The following is a 20,487-nucleotide window of genomic DNA, read 5'->3' as shown; positions in this document are numbered from 1 at the left end:
CTACCGTACTTACATTTCAACACAGTTCTATATAACATAAGCAAGCATCATAGAACTGGAAGCGACCTCGAGAGGTTATCTAGTCCAGTCCTCTATGCTCAAATCTTCTGTTCTCCAGACTAAACAAACCCAATTTTTTCAATCTTCCCTCACAGGTAATGTGTTCTAGACCTTTAATCATTTTTGTTGTTCTCCTCTGGACTTTCTCCAATTTGTCTACATCTTTTCTGAAATGTGGCGCCCAGAACTGGGCACAACTGGACTCTAGTTGAGGCCTAATCAGCATGAAGTAGAGAGGAAGAATTATTTCTTGTCTCACTTACAAAACTCCTGCTAATACATCCCAGAATGATGTTTGCTCTTTTTTGCAACAGCATGACACTGTTGTCTCATATTTAGCTTGTGATCCACTATGACCCCCAGATTCCTTTCCGCAGTACTCCTTCCTAGGTAGGCATTTCCCATTTTGTATGCATGCAACTGATTTTTCCTTCCTAAGTGGAGTACTTTGCATTTGTTTTTATTGAATTCATCGTATTTACTTCAGACCATTTCTCCAGTTTGTCCAGATCATTTTGAATTTTAATCTTATTCTCCAAAGCACTTGCAACCTCTTCCAGCTTGGTATCATCCGGAAACTTTATAAGTGTACTCTCTATGCCATTATCTGAATCACTGACAAAGATATTGAACAGAACCGGACCCACAACCCATCCTGCGGGACCTCTGTCATTATGCCCTTCTAGCATGACTGTGAACCACTGATAACTATTCTCTGGGAACGATTTTCCAATCAGTTATGCACCCATATTATAGTAGCTCCATCTAGGTTGTATTTCCCTAGTTTTGTTTATGAGAAGGTCATGCGAGACAGTATCGAAAGCTTTACTAAAGTCAAGATGTACCACATCTCTACTTTCACCCCCTATCTACAAGGCTAGTTACCCTGGCAAAGAAAGCTATCAGGTTGATTTGACATGATTTGTCCTGGACACATCCATGCTGACTATTATTTATTACCTTCTTATCTTCTAGGTGTTTGCAATCTGATTGCTTTAATTATTTGCTCCATTATCTTTCCGGGTACAGAAGTTAAACTGTCTGGTCTGTAATTTCCCGGGTTGTCCTTATTTCCCTTTTTATAGATGGGCACAATATATGCCCTTTTCCAGTCTTCTGGAATGTCTCCTGTCTTCCATGACTTTTCAAAGATAATTGGTAATGGCTCAGATATCTCCTCAGTCAGCTCCTGGAGTATTCTAGGATGCATTTCATCAGGCCCTGGTGATTTGAAGACATCTAACTTGTCTAAGTAATTTTGACTTGTTCTTTCCCTGTTTTAGACTCTGATCCTACCTCATTTTCATTGGCATTCACTATGTTAGACATCCAATCGCCACCAACCTTCTTGGTGAAAACCAAAACAAAGATGTTATTAAGCACCTCTGCCATTTCCACGTTTTTCTGTTATTGTCTTTCCCACCTCATTGAGTAATGGGCCTACTCTGTCCTTGATCTACCTTTTGCTTCATCATCTTTGTAGGCTACAAAAGAACTTAGCTTCTTTTTAAGACCGGATCCCCCCTTACTAGTCTTTGTAACTTGCTCTCTTGGAGAGTGATTATCCGAGTATATCATAATAAAACTTGCATGACCAGTAGTTGGCTGCTGAGTTATACAGATTGCAATTTCTGTTTCTTAGATTCTTCAGGGCAGATGCCCTAACCTTGCTGCTGTGACTGATCGTCTACTAGACATTTATCTTCAGCTCACTGGAGATAAGCATCAAACATCAGAAATCAGTTTTCCTGCCTGTGAGCAGGAAGTGGAAGATGCATCAGAGCTGAAAAAAGAAAACAAAAGGCCAAGTCTGGAGGGAAGAGAACTATCTCTGAGGTAGGTTTTTCCCTTACACATTTATTCAAAGAATATTTAGCCAGCGAGTGAAAGTTTACAGTAAATCTTGGCTTGGTTCATGTTTTTTGTTCCTTGAGGAAAAATAGTTAACATTATGAAACATTAGTTAAAAAAATTAATGGTTTTGGAGAATTCTATCATTCTTTGTTTGTTTTTAAAGTACTTTTTAATGCTTCTTAGCCCTCTGGAACTCTGAATCCAAATAATGTAGAACTTCACTTTCTTGGGTGGTATGGAATATAACTACTATGCAAGACTGACTGGATAATTTTGATTACATGTAAAATGTCCTGAATTATTTGAACTTCTTTGGGGTCAGAAATAAGAATTTAATAAAAAACCACAGGGATATTTCTTTATGCCTTTTTTTAGTAAAATGTATAAGGTCTAGTAGATAAGATTTGCTGATTACTACTAAAACTTCTTGTTGAAAAGGGACACAAATGAGTTTAAGGGGTAACTAATAAATATTTTTTCAGCTGTCACATTCTTTATTTGCACATCAGATTAGTGTATTTTGGTGTTAAACAATTGTTTATGGCATTCTAATCTATAGTTTGCTCAAAGTATCATACAATTATTTTATGGCTTTTTGTGACATAAGAACACAAGGCCATAGTCAGTCAGACCAATGGTCCATCTAGCTCAGTATCCTGTCTTCTGACAGTGTTCAATGCCAAGTGCTTCAGAGGGAATGAATAGAACAGTCAGTCATCAAGTAATCCATCTCTTGTTGTCCACTCCTAGTTTCTGGCAAACAGATGGTAGGGACACTCAGAGCACAGGGTTGCATCCCTGACCATCCTGGCTAACAGCCATTGATGGATCTATCTTCCATGAACTTATCTAATTCTTTTTTGAACCCTGCTGTAGTTTTACCTTCGCAGCATCCCCTGGCAATGAGTTGACTTTGTGTTGTGTGAAAAAGTACTTCCTTTGTTTTAAACCTGCTGCCTATTAATTTCATTTAGTGATTCCCTGGTTCTTATGTTATGTGAAGGGGTAAATAACACTTCCTTATTCACTTTCTCCACACCAGTCATAACTTTATAGACCGCTATCATATCCCCTCTTAGTTGTTTCTTTTGAAAATTAGAAAATTCCAGTCTTTTTAATCTGTTCTTATATGGAAGCTGTTCCATACCCCTAATAATTTTTGTTGCCCTTTTCTGTGTCTTTTCCATTTCTGATATATCTTTTTTTGAGATGGAACAACCACATCTGCACACAGTATTTAAGGTGTGGCCTACCATGGATTTATATAAAGCCATTATGATTTTTTTTCTTATTATATCCCTTTTCTAATGGTTCCTCACATTCTGTTAGCTTTTTTGACTGCCACTGTGCATTGAGCAAATGTTTTTGGAGAGCTATCCAAAATGACTCTAAGATCTCTTTCTTGAGTGGTAGCAGCTAATTTAGACCCCCTGATTTTGTTTGCATAGTTGGAATTTCCAAAATGCATTACTTTGCATATATCAACATTGAATTTTGTCTGCCATTTTATTGTCCAGTCACCCAGTTTTGTGAGATCCCTTTGTAATTCTTTGCAGTCTGCTTTGGACTTAACTGTCTTGAGTAATTTTATATCATTTGCAAATTTTGTTAGTTTGCTGTTTACCCCTTTTTCCAGATCATTTATGAATATGTTGAACAGCACTGGTCCCAGTACAGATCCTTGGGGACACCACTATTTACCTCTTTCCATTGCGAAAACTGACCGTTTATTCATATCCTTTGTTTCCTGTCTTTTAACCAATTACTGATCCACGAGCGGGCCTTCCCTCTTCCATGACCGCTTAGTTTGCTTAAGAGCATTTGGTGAGGGATCTTGTCAAAGGCTTTCTGAAAGTCTTGAATGCATTAAATCCACTCAATCCTCTTTGTCCGCATGTTTGTTGACACTCTCAAAGAATTCTAGTAGATTGTAGAGGCATAATTTCACTTTACAAAAGTCATGTTGACTCTTCCACATTGTGTTCATCTGTGTGTCTGATAATTCTGTTCTTTTAATATAGTTTCAACTAATTTGCCTCTTACTGAAATTAGTTTTGCTGGCCTGTAATAGCCAGAATTGCCTCAGGAGCCTTTTTTAAAAATTGGTGTCACATTAGCTATCCTCCAGTCATCTGGTACAGAAGCTGATTTAAATGATAGATTACAAACCACAGTTAGTATTTCTGCAATTTCATATTTGAGTTCCTTCAGAACTCTTGTGTGAATACCATCTGGTCCAGGTGATTTATTACTGTTTATCAGTTTGCTTCAAAGTCTCCTCTGACACCTCAATCTGGGACAGTTCCTCTGATTTGTTGTCTAAAAAGAATGGCTCAGGTTTGGGAATCTCTTTATCATCCTCTGTAGTGAAGACTAGTGCAAAGAATTCATTCCGTTTTTCTCCAATGGTCTTATCTTCCTGGAGTGCTCCTTTAGCACCTTGATCATCCAGTGGCCCCACTGATTGTTTAGAAGGCTTCCTGCTTCTGATGTACTTATATTTTATGTTAGTATTTGAGTCTTTGGCTAGTTGCTCTTCAAATTCTTTTTTAGCCTGTCTAATGATGACAAAATGCAGAGTGGATTGTTGGATTTTCTCTTTCTTCTCATATGAAGCACCAAAGATAGTTGTATTGAGTTATATAATCAGTACTATTTCATGAAACAATATGCAAATACTAGATACATGGTAGTGCAGAATAGCCTTTGGGTGTGATAGAAATGGCATGTATTAAAAACATAGCCAGTTGCATGGTTAATATTAATCATGAACTTTGTCATCAAAAAGTTCAGAAGGAATGAGGTTTTGGCAAGCAACTTGAGCTTTGAAATGATTTTCCTTATAAATTACTCAATAACAAAAGCATGCTTTTTGTAATAACTTTGTTTATCTAGAATTGTTAATATGGTATGTACGTCTGGCTGTTTCTGACACTTCGCTAGTACTTTGCCAAAATAGACATTGTGGCTCTTTTAAGTACAGTAGAACTTCACAGCTACAAATTCCAAAGTTATGAACTGACCAGTAAACCACATGCCTCATTTGGAACTGAAAATACGCAATCAGACAGCAGCAGAGACCCCCCTCCCCCAAAAGGCAAATACAGTACAGTATTGGGTTAAAGGTAAACTGCTAAAAAAAAAAAAAAAAAAAAGAGAGCATCATTTTTCTTTTGCATAGTAAAGTTTCAAAGCTGTATTAAGTCAGTGTTCAGTAATAAACTTTTGAAAGAACAACCATAACATTTTATTCAGCGTTACGAACATTTCAGAGGCCTTGTCTACACTACTGGGGTAGGTTGACCTAAATTATGCTACTCCAGCTTACTCCGGTGTCTACACCATGCTGCATCTATGGGAGATGCTCTCCCATCAACTTAACTTACTCCCCTTGTTCCAGTGGAGTACCGGAGTCAACCGGAAAGCGCTCTGCAGTCGATTTAGTGGGTCTTCACTAGACCCTCTAAATCAGTGGTGGGCTGCATGCAGCCCGCGGGCCACAGGTTGCCCACCCCTGCACTAAATCGACCCCCGCTGCATCAATCACAGCAGTGTCAATCCCTGGGAAGTGTAGACATGGCCAGCGTTACGAACAGCTTCCATTCCCCAGGTGTTAGTAACTCTGAGGTTCTACTATAGTCATTTGCACTTTGGAGTACACAGCCCACTTATGTGGTACCTTCATGTGTACGCTTAAAAAGTAAAATAAAATCTGAATAAAAATAAAATCTAGAGAAAAGAAGAGCTGTGTATTACTGTTCAGCTATACCCAACATATGGCTTCCTTTGTCTCTTGTCTTAGAGATTTATTGAATTGGTGCAGCAGGATTGCCTACAAGTTTGACAGCTCTTCCTCAACTACTGCAGTGAATATTTTTCAAGAGGTACAGTAAAACTGAATCCATTTTACAGTTGATCACTATGGATTTTGACGTTGGCTCTTAAGGCATAAAACAAGACTCAATTAAAAATAATAGTGCTGCCTTGAACAGATTCTAGTTGGAGTGATTGATGCAATAACAGAGATCATGCTAGCGGCATCCCTATGGTCTTAGACATCTTGGATCAGGAAAAGGTATTTGTGTAGTAAACATACTGAATGTATCTCTGACTAACTTACTGAAATATAAGATACATGATGGCATGGTGTGACGTAAGTTTTTTTGATTGGTGTGAGTTTGGGATGGCACATTACTAGTGAGTGGCAAAGTTGTGTGTTATGCATATCATCCAAAATGTGTGCCATTAGTGCATCCTATATGCTACAAAAAACACTGCTTTAGGAATATTTTAATATCTTTTTTTTAAAAATGGTAATATTATATCCCCCACCTAAGACCAAGAGGCCTTTAGCTACTGTGCAGGACTCAAAGGAAAGGAGAAATTAAAACAAATAAATGTAAAACACCTCTCAAAGTAGCTTTTTTTTAAAACAAGTGGTGGTATTTTAAAGTCTGATAGCCTGGGGCACCTCCAGGGCTAGATGCAAACAATGAGTTCATCAGGAAGAGACTGACCTTCCCTCTCCCATGATGACAAGATTCTGTTTTTAGCATTGCTGAGACTTTAAAGCGGTGATGCTTATATTTAGAATAGCTTACTGGGCAGCCCAGGACTAGTTTTCTATCCTATAGGCCCTTGGCCTGGGGTGGTGATGGATTATATGTTTTGGTACAGTAAAGATGCATTTTCTGGCTCATTTAAAAATATAAAGATTGGTTGCTCTTTGAAGTTGCCAAGAGATTTGCAAGGTTAGAATAAGTCCTTGGGAGATGAATTTGTGGACAAGTGATACAGTGGTAGTCTGTTGTAACTTTATTTCACGTCTATTAAATTTATCACATGCTTCTGTGAGTATCCATAGAAGCAGGCATGCGGAGGTGATGCCATGTGTTACATACCTTTGAACCTCACCTGTACTTTTCCTTTACAAGACTTATTCTAACATTCTAAATGCCTCAGCCATTTCAAGTGTCATTTGTTTTTGTTTTTTGGCAAGTGATTAAAAATGATTTCCTTTCTCCAAATATGGAATTTCCCCTACGTATTAGCCCAGTTTGTAATTTAGAACTGATACTGTCCAGTTGTCTCTCAGAGGTAGCTTTAAGGTGTGGTATCGTGTGACCCATGAGGAGATGCGTATCACCCAAGAAGATTCTAAAACTATGACACTCCCAGATATAGAAATATGAAATGTTATTTTAAGTAATCATGGGGATTTTAGGGTTCTTTCTGAACTTTGTACTGTTGGACTCGTGGGGTCAGATCCAAAGTCCACTGAAATCAATAAAAAGAATCCTACTGACTTCAGGGGGCTATGGGTCAGGCCCAGGGTACCTGAAGTGTAGTGGTTTCTGTCAAGTTACAACATATTAATTGAAAATGTGGTGGTGTTTTTTTCCTTTGACAGGCATTAGACTGTTTCACAGCTATGCTGTCCAAGCAAGGGAGCAGGCAGAAAATGGCAGAAATTATTGGAAGCAAACTAAACATTTCCAAGAAAAAGGTATATTGAGAAATGATTAGCATGGCCTTTATTTAAAATATTCTAAATTGTTCAGTAAATGAATGGTAAAAGATGACTTTTTGCCTGGATGGAACCATTTAATTTCACAGTTACAGGCATAAGTAAAACTGGTTATTCATGTGCAACAAAATGCTGACATTGATGCTGTTTTAGCTTTTTAGGATAGATACAGTTTGAAAAAGCAGGTGTATAAGAATGCTTCTGAGTCTAGGTATTAAAGTAATATTAGTCTCACACTACCTGTCCTTTTAAGGAGGGTTTCTATTAGAATTTTTTGGAAACGACTAATTTAAGAATAGCCAGGCCTGACACTTCTTAGACTAAATTTTTAAAAAAAATTATTTTTTTCCTGCTGTTCAGCTGATGTTTAGAATGGCCTTTGAACAGGGCCCAAGAGCAGCAGCACATACTTGGGCTCCCTCCTCCCCTTCCTGTCTGTGCTCATCACTGCTTTCTGACTCTCCGATTGTAGTTTCAGCATTGCTGCTAATGTTTCTGGTAAACAGCCTCTTTTAAAGGGTCTGGGGACAGTGGCGCTGAAACGTTTTTTATAGTAGGAGTGTGGAAAGCCAGCAAAACTATCCCCAAACATTTTACCTTGTGCCAGCCCCCTTTCCGCTCCCTGTTTTTCCCCCCCCCCCCCAAGCTGAGGCGAGGAGTAGTGTCGTGTCTCTAGGAGGGGGGGACAAAGACTGGGATGAGGGGGCTAAGGCTGGGGGCAGGCGCAAGGCCAGTAGCAGAGCCCCATCTGTGGCACTGGCAGGCGGGACCCCACATCTGTGGCCGGGAGTGGGGCATAGGGCCAGCAGCCATGATGCAGGACCCTGCGTGCATAGCCAGGACCCTGCATAAAGCCTGGAGTTGCTACAGCACCCCTCACAACTCTACTTCCCACACCTATACCTGGGGAAGAGTATAAATGTGAACTCCCTCCAGATCAGTGTGCAGGTGTTATCATCATGCTAATAAATGGGAAACAAAGGCCAACTGACCATCTATAAATCAATGATGTTAACCAGCACTGTCAGATGCACAAAACAAAAGGAAAGTCTTTTTTTCTCTAGTCTTTCACTGATAATTTACTTGGATAACTTACAAAATTTTCAGATAAAAATGTGACCTTTCTCTCTTATCTCCATCCCTTACCCCCAAGTTGACAGTATCCCTCCTTTGCAGCCTTCTTTAATGAAGGAAAACTTCAGAAGATCTTCGAGAAAAATTCAAAATGTCAAATATATCAACAGATTTTTCTGTTCACTTCCCTCCTTCCCCATTGTTGAAGTATAGAAACAGAAGAATCTGTAACTGCCATGAATATCCTGCTGAGACAGACATCCCACTCACTGCCTCTATACACAAATAATAATATGCCTCACCCAACAAGCTGTTTGCTTTCCTGCTTCGGCAGAGCACAGGTTAAACTAACTAAATTCTGATATAGGTTTAAATAATTGATTAGCAAGGAGATTGACAAAGTAGAACCATAATGACATAGGTTCCATAAGAAGTACAGAGAGAAATCAATACTTGTTCAATGCAAAATGGCCATTGGGGTGAAAGGATGGAACTTGGAAGATTCTTAACTCTGTTAGGTTATGAGGATTCAAAATGTGTTCATGAGCAAATGAGCTTGTTACACAATAATGCTAGATGAACAGAAAATGTACAGGGTATGTTCTTTGCATAAAGTATCAGGCAGAATTATGATATACAGTGGAAGTAATGATGCTTTCTATATAGGCAGAGTTCTATTGTCAGCTTCATAAACCAGAAATTCTAATAAGGGAACATGAAGTTGCTGTGGGAAGAGTGCGGCTCTTGCGGAAACAAACTCAGGCACTTCTTATACAAAGGTAAAGATGATTGTAGCTCACCCTTCCTGTACCTTTTTCCCTGGGAGCTACACATTTTATGTTGGAGTCGAATGAATTGAAAGCTAAAGTGTAGAAGTTGCATGTTCAGGGAGTCTGGCAACATCATTTTAAGCAAAAGAATAAGGCTGTTTGTTTTGATATCAGGATTGCATATCAGGACTGAGATGTCAGCATGGCATCTCTAACAAACCAAGGATGGAGATTCTCTGCATCTTTTAAGTTAGAATATTGTGAAGTCAGGCTAGAGCTCGAAATGCTGTCAGACCTATGGGAAGGTATTGGGTGGTAACAACAACAACTCTGACTTAATGAAGGGAGCATTTGCAGGATGCAGCACTGAAAGCCATTTTGGTGGCAATAACTCAGGTGGTAAGGAAGAGGGAAGTGTAAAAACCAAAGATTCTTGTGAGAAGCCCAAATTTCTTTAATATAATCAGTAAAAGATTGGTAACAAAAAAGCCTAAATTTCTGAGTTGTAAATAGAGAAAACGAACATGTGTCTAATCTGGTACTTAAACACATATCTTGGAATTGTTTCTGTTAGACATATTTTCTTAATTAAAAGTCAAAACTTTAGTTGCAACCCTAAGGGGAAAAAAATTAAAATTGAAGTGAGATACCTTGTCCTTAACAGCTGCTTTCCCTGGCTTGTCAGGGAGAAGCAAACCTTTGCTGCCACACGCCCATCTTCAGTACTGATTGAACAGCTTGCGATGTGTGTTGACAAAGGAGAGCCTGTGCTGTTGGTGGGTGAAACAGGAACTGGCAAAACCTCAACTATCCAATACCTTGCTCATATTACAGGTATAATACAGTATAAATATTCCACTTTGTACAGAGGCAATAGAAAATACATGAATGATGACTTTTGTTTTGTTTTGTTTCAAGGACACCATTTGAGGGTTATCAATATGAACCAACAGAGTGACACTGCAGATCTGCTTGGGGGGTGAGTCGTTGAATAAGTTGATATAGAATGGACTGAGAATGTATTAAAGCAAGCTTTCATTCAAGCATATTTGACTGTAAACACAAGTGAACTATAATGTAACTTATAAAAATGGGTAACCGGGTAGGTGTTTCGGTGAACAAGAACCCTGCTATCACCACTAACATTGGAGAGCTTTTGCTCTTAAATGGCATATCTAAGTTCTGTGTACAAGTGTGCAAGCCACGGCTGCTAAAATAAAAAACCAAAGTTACCCAGTATATATAGTTATCGAAATATCTACTAGGTATTTTGGCTGATAGTAGCAAGGATGGATTAGACTAGTACGGTTTGTATAAAATCGCTTTCTAAGGAGCATGTATGCATATGCCATTTCAATAAGCAAATAAAACCTTAGTTTATAATTGTTTGTTCTGGATTCCTACGTGACCTCATAACATCTTCAGTTCAGGGACACAAATTTTGTCGAATTTCACAGGAGCAGGTGGGAGCTGGTATTTGGCCGTGTAACAAGTAACTAATTTCTATTTGTCCTGCACAGCTATAAGCCAGTGGATAACAAATTGATTTGGCTGCCCTTACGAGAGTCTTTTGAGGAACTCTTCTCCCAGACGTTTTCCAGGAAGCAAAATCAAACTTTCTTGGGTCATATCCAGACGTGTTACAGACAGAAACGTTGGCATAATCTACTCAAATTAATGCAGCATGTTCACAGATCGGCCGTTAATAAGGAAGCAAAAGAAAACGCATCAGGTAAGAATTCAACCTAAGCAAGCACTCATCATCAACAGTTAACTGTTGCAGAAGGTAAAAGTTGTGGTGGTCAGTTTCTTGTTTACTGATTTCCACAACTTCATTTTCTCTGGCCTTGCAAATGCAGTCTTTCCCCTCTCTCTTTTATTTATTCAAAATGCTGCTGTAATGATCATTTTCTAGGCCTGTCACTTTGATCAGGTCACTCCCCTCTTTTTATCCCTCCACTGGCTTCCCCTTCTCTAGCGCATCAGACATAAATTGCTTTTCTTCATTTTCGAGGCCTGTCACAACCTCTTACCATCTTACTTATCATCTCTCACTAACTATTGAGATGGAGATGTCCGCTACTCGTCAGGCCCGTGATGCCAGCCTCAATCACCCACTTGTTCAATTTTCAAACAAGCTCTTCCATGTGTCTTCCTGTGCTGCCCCTCATACTTGGGAGGAGCTCCTCATAAACATCTGCAAGGGCACTTCATTGTCCTCCAACAAATCCTTCCTTAAAACTTCCCTGTGCTGTCATGCCTACAAAAAACTTGACAATGGATAGGCCACTGGTGTGCTGAGACCACTGCCTATCATGCTGAAAAATGTGTTAGCGTTCCCTTGCTCTGCCCCGTCTTGTCAGTTTGTGTGTCCATCTATTGGCTTTTGTCTTATACTTACTATCTAAGCTTTCTGCGATATGGACCATGGGATATGGACCATTTTTTGTTCTGTTTTTGTACAGCGCCTGGCACCGTGGGGTCCTGGTTTATTACTGGGGCTCCTATGCTCCTAGCAACTATAGTAATACATATAATTAACAATAATAATAATTGTAACTTTCATTTGAGATGGGCCAAACTGAATTCATGATGGGCCAAACTGAATTCATGTCCATAGTTTTTTGCTCTTCCATTAGCTGGTTCTCCTCAGCTTTTCAGGTGCTACAAAAAGCACTAGTCTAAACAGGGGTGAGCATTCTTCAGGGGAGTGTTAAAGACTGTTTTTAATAATCCTCTAAGACGAAAAAACAAGAAGTGATTGAAGTCCTAATGCAAATGAAAAGTAATGCACAATTGGAAATAAACTTACAAAGCTAACTAAGTCAGACATTGTGATATTATACGGAACATTCTTACCTCAGGCAGTGACTTGATCAAAAACCAAAACATTACGATGGATGAGTAACAGTAACAATTTCCTCCATCCCCAAATAGGTTTTGTAGATTTCATCGTTTCCTGCAGCACCACTTACTGTCTCACTGGATTGGAAAGTACATTATTTCTGATACTTTTGAATGTATCAGCAAGTGGCTGCTCCTAAGCTGGAAGACTTTTGCATGAACAGCAGGTTGATTATATTCATGATATACAATTTTAAGCTCTTAGAACATTTTAAAAATACATTAGAACAAAACTATAACAGTTCCTTTTTTTAATTCATGAGATCTAAACTGCAAAACTTGAATATTTTCTTCTCCTTATGAGTTCAGCCTAGCTCCATCTTATTGCATTATATTCCATGACTACAGTGGCTTCACAAAATTCAGTGTTATAGCAATGTGTTTTATGCCATCATTCTGATGTTACAAAAATTGAATTTGTTTTTCTTGTAGGCTCACCACTGAAAGAAAAGTGGGAAGCATTTGGTCTTAGACTGAACCATGCCCATCAACAGATGAAAATGACAGAAAATTTTCTGGTGTTTGCATTTGTCGAGGTATTCAGATATTTCAGTTATGACATTGGGCTAGGAAAGTGGGGGGAGTATTTACAATTAACCAATATTATAAGGTAATTGAGTGTACTGACAAGACTTTTTATGAAGCAAAACTTTACAAACAGTTGTGGTGTGGACTTGGATACGTTATTTTTCCTTGAGGCTGGGAGGGCTGGAGAGAATTATTTGGTTGTGAAAAAACATTGGTAGTCTGATGAAAGCTGTACTTGCTTTGACACAAGAATATAAATAATGCTCATAGCATCAATTCTAGTGCACAGTGTTAGAAAAGCAACTTTGGGAAAACTTGAGCTGAAAATCAGGTTCAGCGGGGTAAATGACTGCACTAAATTCTCCAATGGAATACACCTCTACCCCAATATAACGTTACCCAATATAACACTAATTCTGCTATCACACGGTAAAGCAGCACTCTGGGGTGGCGGGGCTACGTGCTCCGGCGGATCAAAGCAAGTTTGATATAACACGTTTTCACCCATAACACAAAGATTTTTTGGCTCCAGAGGACAGTGTTATATCGGGGTAGAGGTGTACCTAGGTAATCATAATTTTGTATTTTTAGCTTCAAGTATCTACAAAGTCTTTTACAAATGGTTCAAGTGAATTGTAATAGATTTTTAATGGTTATAATTTTCCAAATTCCTGTTGATATTTTAAATGATTGTTCCTTGTAATTTTATTAACTTTATTAACAGTGTATGTTCAAAGTATGTTTGAGTTGTCTAAATTCTTGACAAGTTATTTAATTGAAAAAAAAAATCTTGCTGAAAAAAATTTCACTTGGTCTAAAGTTTTCAATTCACATTGCATAATTTTGGCTGAGAAGCAAATGACCATCGTTTTCACAGAGTTGACATCACAGTAAAACAGCAAATTGATTTGTTCCTATAGCGGTGCTGACACTGGTGCTTAGGCAGCACAGTAATGAGTACACTGAAAAATAATGCTAGTGCACAAACCAGGAAATTTAACTCTGCTAGGAATGAGTGTACAAGAGCAAATGAGGTAACTTTTTGAAAGCATGAGGATAAAGTGATCTCTAATAGTGGAGAGTGAATAAACAGTTGTCTGATTTCCCCCTCTTCCCCCCCTCCCCCCACCTGCTTGCGTACAAACTGCTGGCCAAGAGAGAGGGAGGTACAGATTAGAAGATAGGATGTAATTCGTGTTTACAGCTTCACTAGATGTTTCATATATCCTCAATGGTAAAATAGCTAACGTTGAATTGGTCCCACTCTTAGGGTACTCTGGCACAAGCAGTGAAGAAAGGAGACTGGATTTTACTGGATGAGATTAATTTGGCTGCAGCAGAGACTTTAGAATGCTTGAGTGGCTTACTAGAAGGATCATCTGGCTCACTGGTGTTACTAGACAGAGGAGACACAGGTACTGTTTGTTTGTGCTGGTACAAGTACTGTTTACTTTGGTATCTGGCAACAGTGTACTTTATAAGTGTGTATGTAAGGCAAATTGGGGGGCATATGAGATGGTTTGGGGGATTGCAGTAGCACCAGAATGCTGATGACACTCAGCTCTGTCATATTTGGTTGTTAGTGAAGCAATCCTGAAGTAATGGAGGTAGATCTGTAGGGCAATGCCCATGTGTTTTGTTACTTTGATTTGCAATGTTGGGATTCTGTTGCTTTATTGACTAGTTCAGAATATCCACCTGGTAGATGAGGCCACAAATGCTTTTTTCCATCTATTTTACTGGAAGGCTGAGACTGGCTGTTTAAGACAAAAGTATGTATCATCTTGCCACAGTTACACATATTAATAGAACCATAAAATGTAGGATAGGAAGGGACGTCATCAAATCCAGCCCCTACTCTGAGGCAGGACCAAGTAAACCTAGACCATCTCTGACAGGTGTTTGTCCAACCTGTTCTTAAAAACCTCCAATGATGGGGATTCCATTACCTCCCTTAGAAGTCTATTCTAGAGCTTAAGTTCCTATAGGTGGAAAGCTTTTCCTAATATCTAACCTAAATCTCTCTTGCTGAGGATTAAGCCCATTACTTCTTGTCCTACTGTGGTATGCAACCTCTCTCTATCAGTTTCTGTACCAGGTGGCTGAAGAATAGCTAGTGTGATGCCATTTTTCTAGGGCGATAAGCCTAACTTCAGTACCAGACAAATTGGTTGAAACTATAGTAAAGAATAGAACACATAGGCTACGTCTTCACTACCTGCTGTATCGGTGGGTAGCAATCGATTGCTTGGGGATCGATATATCGCGTCTCATCTAGATGCGATATATCGATCCCCGAATACGCTTATATCGATTCTGGAACTCCACTAAGCCAAGCGGAGTTGCGGAATCGACAGGGGGAGCCGCGGACATTGATCCCGCGCCGTGAGGATGGTGAGTAATTCGATCTTAGATACTTCGACTTCAGCTATGTGAAGTCGAAGTATCTAAGACATAGCTGAAGTTGCGTATCTAAGATCGATTTTCCCCTGTAGTGTAGACCAGCCCATAGATGAAAGTGGGGGAAGAGTCAACATAGCTTTTGTAAAGGGAATCATGCCTCACCAATCTATTAGAATTTTTGGGGGGGCTCAACAAAGATGTGAACAAGGGTAATCCAGCGGATATAGTATGCCTGGACTTTCAGAAAGCCTTTGAGAAGGTCCCTCACCTAAGGTTCTTAAGCAAAGTAAGCAGTCGTGGGATAACAGAGAAGGTCTTCTCATGGAACAGTAACTGGTTAAAAGGCAGGAAAAAAGGGGTAGGAATAAATGGTCCGTTTTCAGAATGGAGAGAGGTAAATAGTAGTATTTCTCAAGGATCTGTACTGGGACCAGTGCTGTTTGACTATTCATAAATGATCTGGAAAAAGGGATGAATAGTGAGGTGGCAAATTTGCAGATGATACGAAACTACTCGGATAGTTAAGTCCAAAGCAGACTGCAAAGAGTTACAAAGGGATCTCACAAAACTGGGTGACTGAGCAACAAAAAGAAACTCAGTGTTGATAAATGCAAAGTAATGCATTTTGGAAAACATAATCCCAACTGTATGTATAAAATGATGGGGTCTAAATTAGCTGTTACCATTCAAGAAGGAGATCTTGGCGTCACTGTGCATAGTTCTCTGAAAACATCTGCTCAATGCACAGTGGCATTCAAAAAAACTAACATAATGTTAGGAACCATTAGGAAAGGGATAGATAATAAATCAGAAAATATCATAATACCCCTATATAAATCCATGATGCGCCCACGTCTCGAACACTGCTTGCAGATCTGGTTGCCAAAATCCTCCATAAATTTTATCATTTTTGTTGCTCTTTTCTGAACTCTTTGCAGTTTGTCCACATCTTTCCTAGTGCAGTGCCTGGTTAGTTATTTCACCTCTGGATTAGATTACAGCTGTGTGCTGTTCTTGTGGTTTAACTTCAAGACCATGCAAACATCAACTCATGCAGAATGTTCTGTAGCAACAAAGTCATCTGAAATGGCCAACTCCTCCTCCCATATAGCTTAAAATAATCACTGCAGAATTTTTCTCCTGTAAGGAGTGAAAGAAAAATGCACTGGCAGTATGACTTCACCTCTTTATGTGAGAGGGGAAGAAGTACTTACATGAAGGCTCCAATGTCTTCAGTCTGCAGAAATTGCTGTTGCTCTTATCTGTTAGCCCCTCTTTTGAACAGGTGTCTGGAGCACCCTTGAATCGGTATTTCATGTCTCTAGAGGTGATGCAGAAGAACTCTGTATGTTGAGCAACCAGTATAGTGTATCATGTACTGGAGTGAGACTGTGATAAACCTGGCTACAGTTCCCGGCTCTGCCTCTGGCTTGCTAGGTGACCCTTCCCTAACTATGTGGACCCTGCTAGTGGTGCACTAAAAGTACTAGGTTGAAGTGCTAGTATTAGGGAATTTTTAGTGTACACCTCCAGAGTCTACATGGACTAATTAATTCACAACATGCCAATGCGCTTTAGAAATCCCATCCCCTGTAGTGTTCATTACCCCGATGTTTAGATATGCCCTAACTCACCAGACCAGGTGAATCACTAAAGGCTTTAACAGTGGTGTTGTAGTTAAGAGGATGCAGGATAGCAGTGGCTCAGTGGTCCAGAGGAGGGACTTAAACTGTCTTGGATTAATCAAGAAATGTCTTTGGTTTACATTATAGTGTTTTGGTTTGCATTTTTGTGTTTGTGAATAGGCGTGAAACATCTTTATTTTTCTTTTCAGAACCTCTGGTGCGTCACCCTGATTTTCATTTGTTTGCCTGTATGAATCCAGCTACGGATGTTGGAAAGAAAAATCTACCTCCAGGAATAAGAAACAGGTAAAAAAAAATGAATGGATTGTAAAATAAAGTTGCTGTCTGTTTTGGAATTTGACTAGCTTCCTGAGTCAACATGAATGGTACAACACCCTTGTTTGAAGCCCCAGGAGACAGACATTCTGAGAGATGTTTGTTATAAGAGAATTAAGGAGTGTTGATTGAATAGCAGAAGGAAACTACTGTTCTGCTGATGCAGAGTCTAAAGAACTGCTCTGGTAATAGTGTAGAATACTATGGTTTAGGAGTCATTCCTTAAGTGTAAGTTGTCAGAGGCTGGGAATGCTGCTGTAGCTCCATGCTCTGTGCCTCTTGGGAATAATAAAGCAAGTGCTTCACAGTCCTCTAGAAATCATTCTTGTTAACTTAGCAGTGTTGATGGGCTGTACAAAGAGCTCTATATTTAGCCTTGTATAGTTGTAGGAAGGCTAGTTGGACATGAGAGTGGATGTGTGATACCTGGAATATTTGGGACTCAAAGGACCACTATGGCTGGGGAAAAGTGGATCTGAGAGAACTTCTTTCTCTAGTGTAACCCTCCTGACACCACCTGTGAGTGCTAAGTTCTGGGCCTGCTGTCTATCTCTCATGCAATTTCCCTGCTGATTGTCAGGAAACTTATACAAAATTTATATCACTCTGAAAAGTGATCATGTGAAAATCTTCACTGCTTACTCAAGAGATCTATTCACTGTGTGTACTTAATCATCTGCCGTCACTAGTGACAAAAATAAGGTTTTGTTGATATTCGCTTTGCAGAGCTAATAGCAATAAGAGAGAGAGAGATGGAGTAAATTTCCCCTTTTGCATTATAATCAGAATTACTTATTTTAAGTTCCAATAAATTACATTTGTCCAAAATTCATTGAAGGCAATGGAATTTTACAAGTGTAGCAGGTCTGATTTGTCCTGCAGAACCATTGTGATCAGTGGTAATGTATGAGATCCAAAGAACCCAACTAGATTCTCAGATACCCGGATGATTTTCCAGGACTAACAGTTAGAAATGGGATTTTCATACTTTGTAAGCACAATTAATGCACAGTCAGTGAGACAAGGAACATGAAATCCCATTACTGCTATTTTTGGAGTGTCTTACAACTCCACTTCAGTAGCTAAATTTAAAGTAGATACTTTGCTGCTAATGTAGCTGCTTAGTTTCCTTTTTATCTTGATGAGTTGTTTTTCTCTAAGTGGTTGCTCCATTAGAAATTTATTAAAAGAGAGAATATGTGAGGTAAGCTTGACAGTTCAAAAATTGGATGTGTGGTATGTTTCACTACAGTTGAGTGATTGATATAGAGAATCAGTTTTCAAAAGCCCTCTTGCTGTGCCATTACTTTAATATTCAGTAACTGCTGTCTGGAGCTCTGTACCACAAACTCCTTTTAAAAGCATGTTTCTTGTAGAGTGAGTTGAACTAATGTAAACTGTATAAAACAATACAGATATTGATACTTTGTACTTAACTAATGTAATACTTAGCCTGTAGTTACATATTATTCTCTGCTTCAGTTCAGTCCCTATTTGTATATCAAGTCAATAAATCTTTGTTGGCAAACTAGTCAATATTTGATTTGCTGCTTATGCCATATTTTGAGTATTACGTACTCTGTGAGAGATTAACTGGGCCCTAATGAAATTTCAAGGTGTCTGTTTTATCATCAGCACGCAGATGTCTAAATGTTATAACTTAATTTTTCTTGTAGGTTTACTGAACTTTATGTAGAAGAACTGCAGAATGAAGGAGACTTGCTAATTCTTATCATGGACTATCTGAAAGGCTTGAATGTGAGCAAAAACACAGTACAAGGAATCATGAAGTAAGTTATATTTACATTTTTATGAAGCCTCAGTTCAGTAAGTTGCAAATGAAAATACATAATTACAACCTACAATGTTTTATATTAGATCTCCCACATGAGGTTCTTGAAGAATGACACCCAGCCTCCTTATTCTAGGGCTACTTGTATTGTACCTTTTGTTACTGTTGCCTTCCTTTCTTCCATCCCCACCTCAAAAAGTAGTTTTTTGACATTACCAGTTAGAGAGCACTATTGCTTTCATCTTTTCCTTCATCTGGAAGGTTAGAAGGGGTGGCTACTTCAGAATATCTCTGTGCATCAGTTGTGGGGATGGTTTGCTTGCTTGCCACGGCACCTCTTTCCTTTAGAGCAGGCATATTGCCTCCAATGTGCTAAATTTCTGCAGTTCAGTTTTTTGGGCAATCTAAAGTATCTCTGTTGAAAGGACTTTGTGAGTACCTAGTGATACATGACATACCAGGTTATCTCCCTGAAATACAAAATATTGTCATTTAAAACATGAATAGTTTTTCCTTGACTTTTTGACCTTCATTGCCTGCCAGAGTAGGCCCTATTGCAACGTTGCGTGATGACTTCAATTTAGACCTGAGGAAAGTGGTGAATGAAGATGCTATTTTGAATGTTCCTGTACAGAGATTAAATCCCTGAGAGAGATGTTTTGATGCTAGAAAGTATTAATTCTTCAGTAACGGTGAAATACAAACAGGCCCGCCAATGAGGGTGGGGAGGAAAAGGGTCAATTGCCCGGGGCCCAGTGATTTAAAAGGGTCTGGGCGGATGGGATAAATATGTATTTTTTTAATAAAAATTAAGATGTAGAAAAAGAGAGAAATACTGCTGCTCTGTACAGAGCGCCGTCCCTCACTGTGACAGTAACATTTTGCCAGAGCGCTGCCGCACCCTGCTAGTCTGGCAGAGCCTCAGCAACAGCAGCCTGGGAACCGTGGGGCTTGCTGCCTCCTCTGGCTGCTGTCTGCCACACTGCTCTATGGCTGCGGGGCTGAGGACAGGGAGACTTTAAAGAGGAACAAGCTCCCTCTGTGCTACCAGATTTCCTTCCCCGGGGCTGCAGCTCCTCGCCAGACACAAGCCAGGAAGTTCAGCCACCCAATCGAGCCTCTCCAAGTTTGCTGAGAGGCAGCTAGCACTGGCTGACTACCCACTATCATGAGCACAGCACGAGGGGCCACCTCCACTGCTCTGCCAGGGAATGAGGCTCAGGTTTTCCCTCTCCAGGAGCCAGCAAACAGAGCTGCTAACAGGGGAGTTTCAGTGGGAGTTCCCAGGGGGAGGTTGCAGGGGAGACCACAACAGAGGAATCAGCAAGCCAGGAAAGGGGAGGGACAGGGGTCTGCCAGCAGTCCAGTGCTTGTTGGAGGCCTGTGGTGCGGTGTGAGGCAGTGGCTCAGGCAGTGTGAGGCTTGGACTGCCAGGCACAGAGGTAGAAGGCCATGATTGAGACAGAGGCAGCAGGTAGAGACACAATGAGGATGACCGGATGCAGTAGCTGTGGCATGTACATGGTCCTGGAGGGGGCACCTGAAAGGAGTTATGTCTGCATGAAGTGCTGCCTGATAGAGCTGCTGGAAGAAAAGATAAGAGGACTGGAGATG

At 39.7% G+C, this 20,487-nt stretch overlaps 1 protein-coding gene and 1 long non-coding RNA gene across 2 annotated transcripts in view; one reads left to right on the top strand and one right to left on the bottom strand.

Annotated features, from left to right (window-relative positions):
• Positions 1-20,487, bottom strand: part of LOC142046567 (uncharacterized) — a 1,033,250-nt gene that overhangs the window by 602,041 nt on the left and 410,722 nt on the right. The window lies entirely within an intron of this gene.
• The window catches only part of MDN1 (midasin AAA ATPase 1), a 217,883-nt gene that overhangs the window by 30,761 nt on the left and 166,635 nt on the right, over positions 1-20,487 (top strand). The window contains exons 10-20 of the mRNA XM_075063473.1: positions 1,703-1,896; positions 5,717-5,798; positions 7,325-7,420; positions 9,182-9,294; positions 9,971-10,119; positions 10,204-10,264; positions 10,806-11,017; positions 12,622-12,725; positions 13,988-14,132; positions 16,955-17,051; positions 18,758-18,871. Of these exons, the coding sequence (XP_074919574.1) occupies positions 1,703-1,896; positions 5,717-5,798; positions 7,325-7,420; positions 9,182-9,294; positions 9,971-10,119; positions 10,204-10,264; positions 10,806-11,017; positions 12,622-12,725; positions 13,988-14,132; positions 16,955-17,051; positions 18,758-18,871 (1,367 nt within the window). The remainder of the gene's footprint in view (positions 1-1,702; positions 1,897-5,716; positions 5,799-7,324; positions 7,421-9,181; positions 9,295-9,970; positions 10,120-10,203; positions 10,265-10,805; positions 11,018-12,621; positions 12,726-13,987; positions 14,133-16,954; positions 17,052-18,757; positions 18,872-20,487) is intronic.

This window comes from Chelonoidis abingdonii, chromosome 3 (assembly GCF_003597395.2).
Source record: "Chelonoidis abingdonii isolate Lonesome George chromosome 3, CheloAbing_2.0, whole genome shotgun sequence".
Taxonomy (NCBI): domain Eukaryota; kingdom Metazoa; phylum Chordata; order Testudines; family Testudinidae; genus Chelonoidis; species Chelonoidis abingdonii.
The sequence above is the reverse complement of the archived record's forward strand: the minus strand, read 5'-3'. Positions and strand labels throughout refer to the sequence as shown.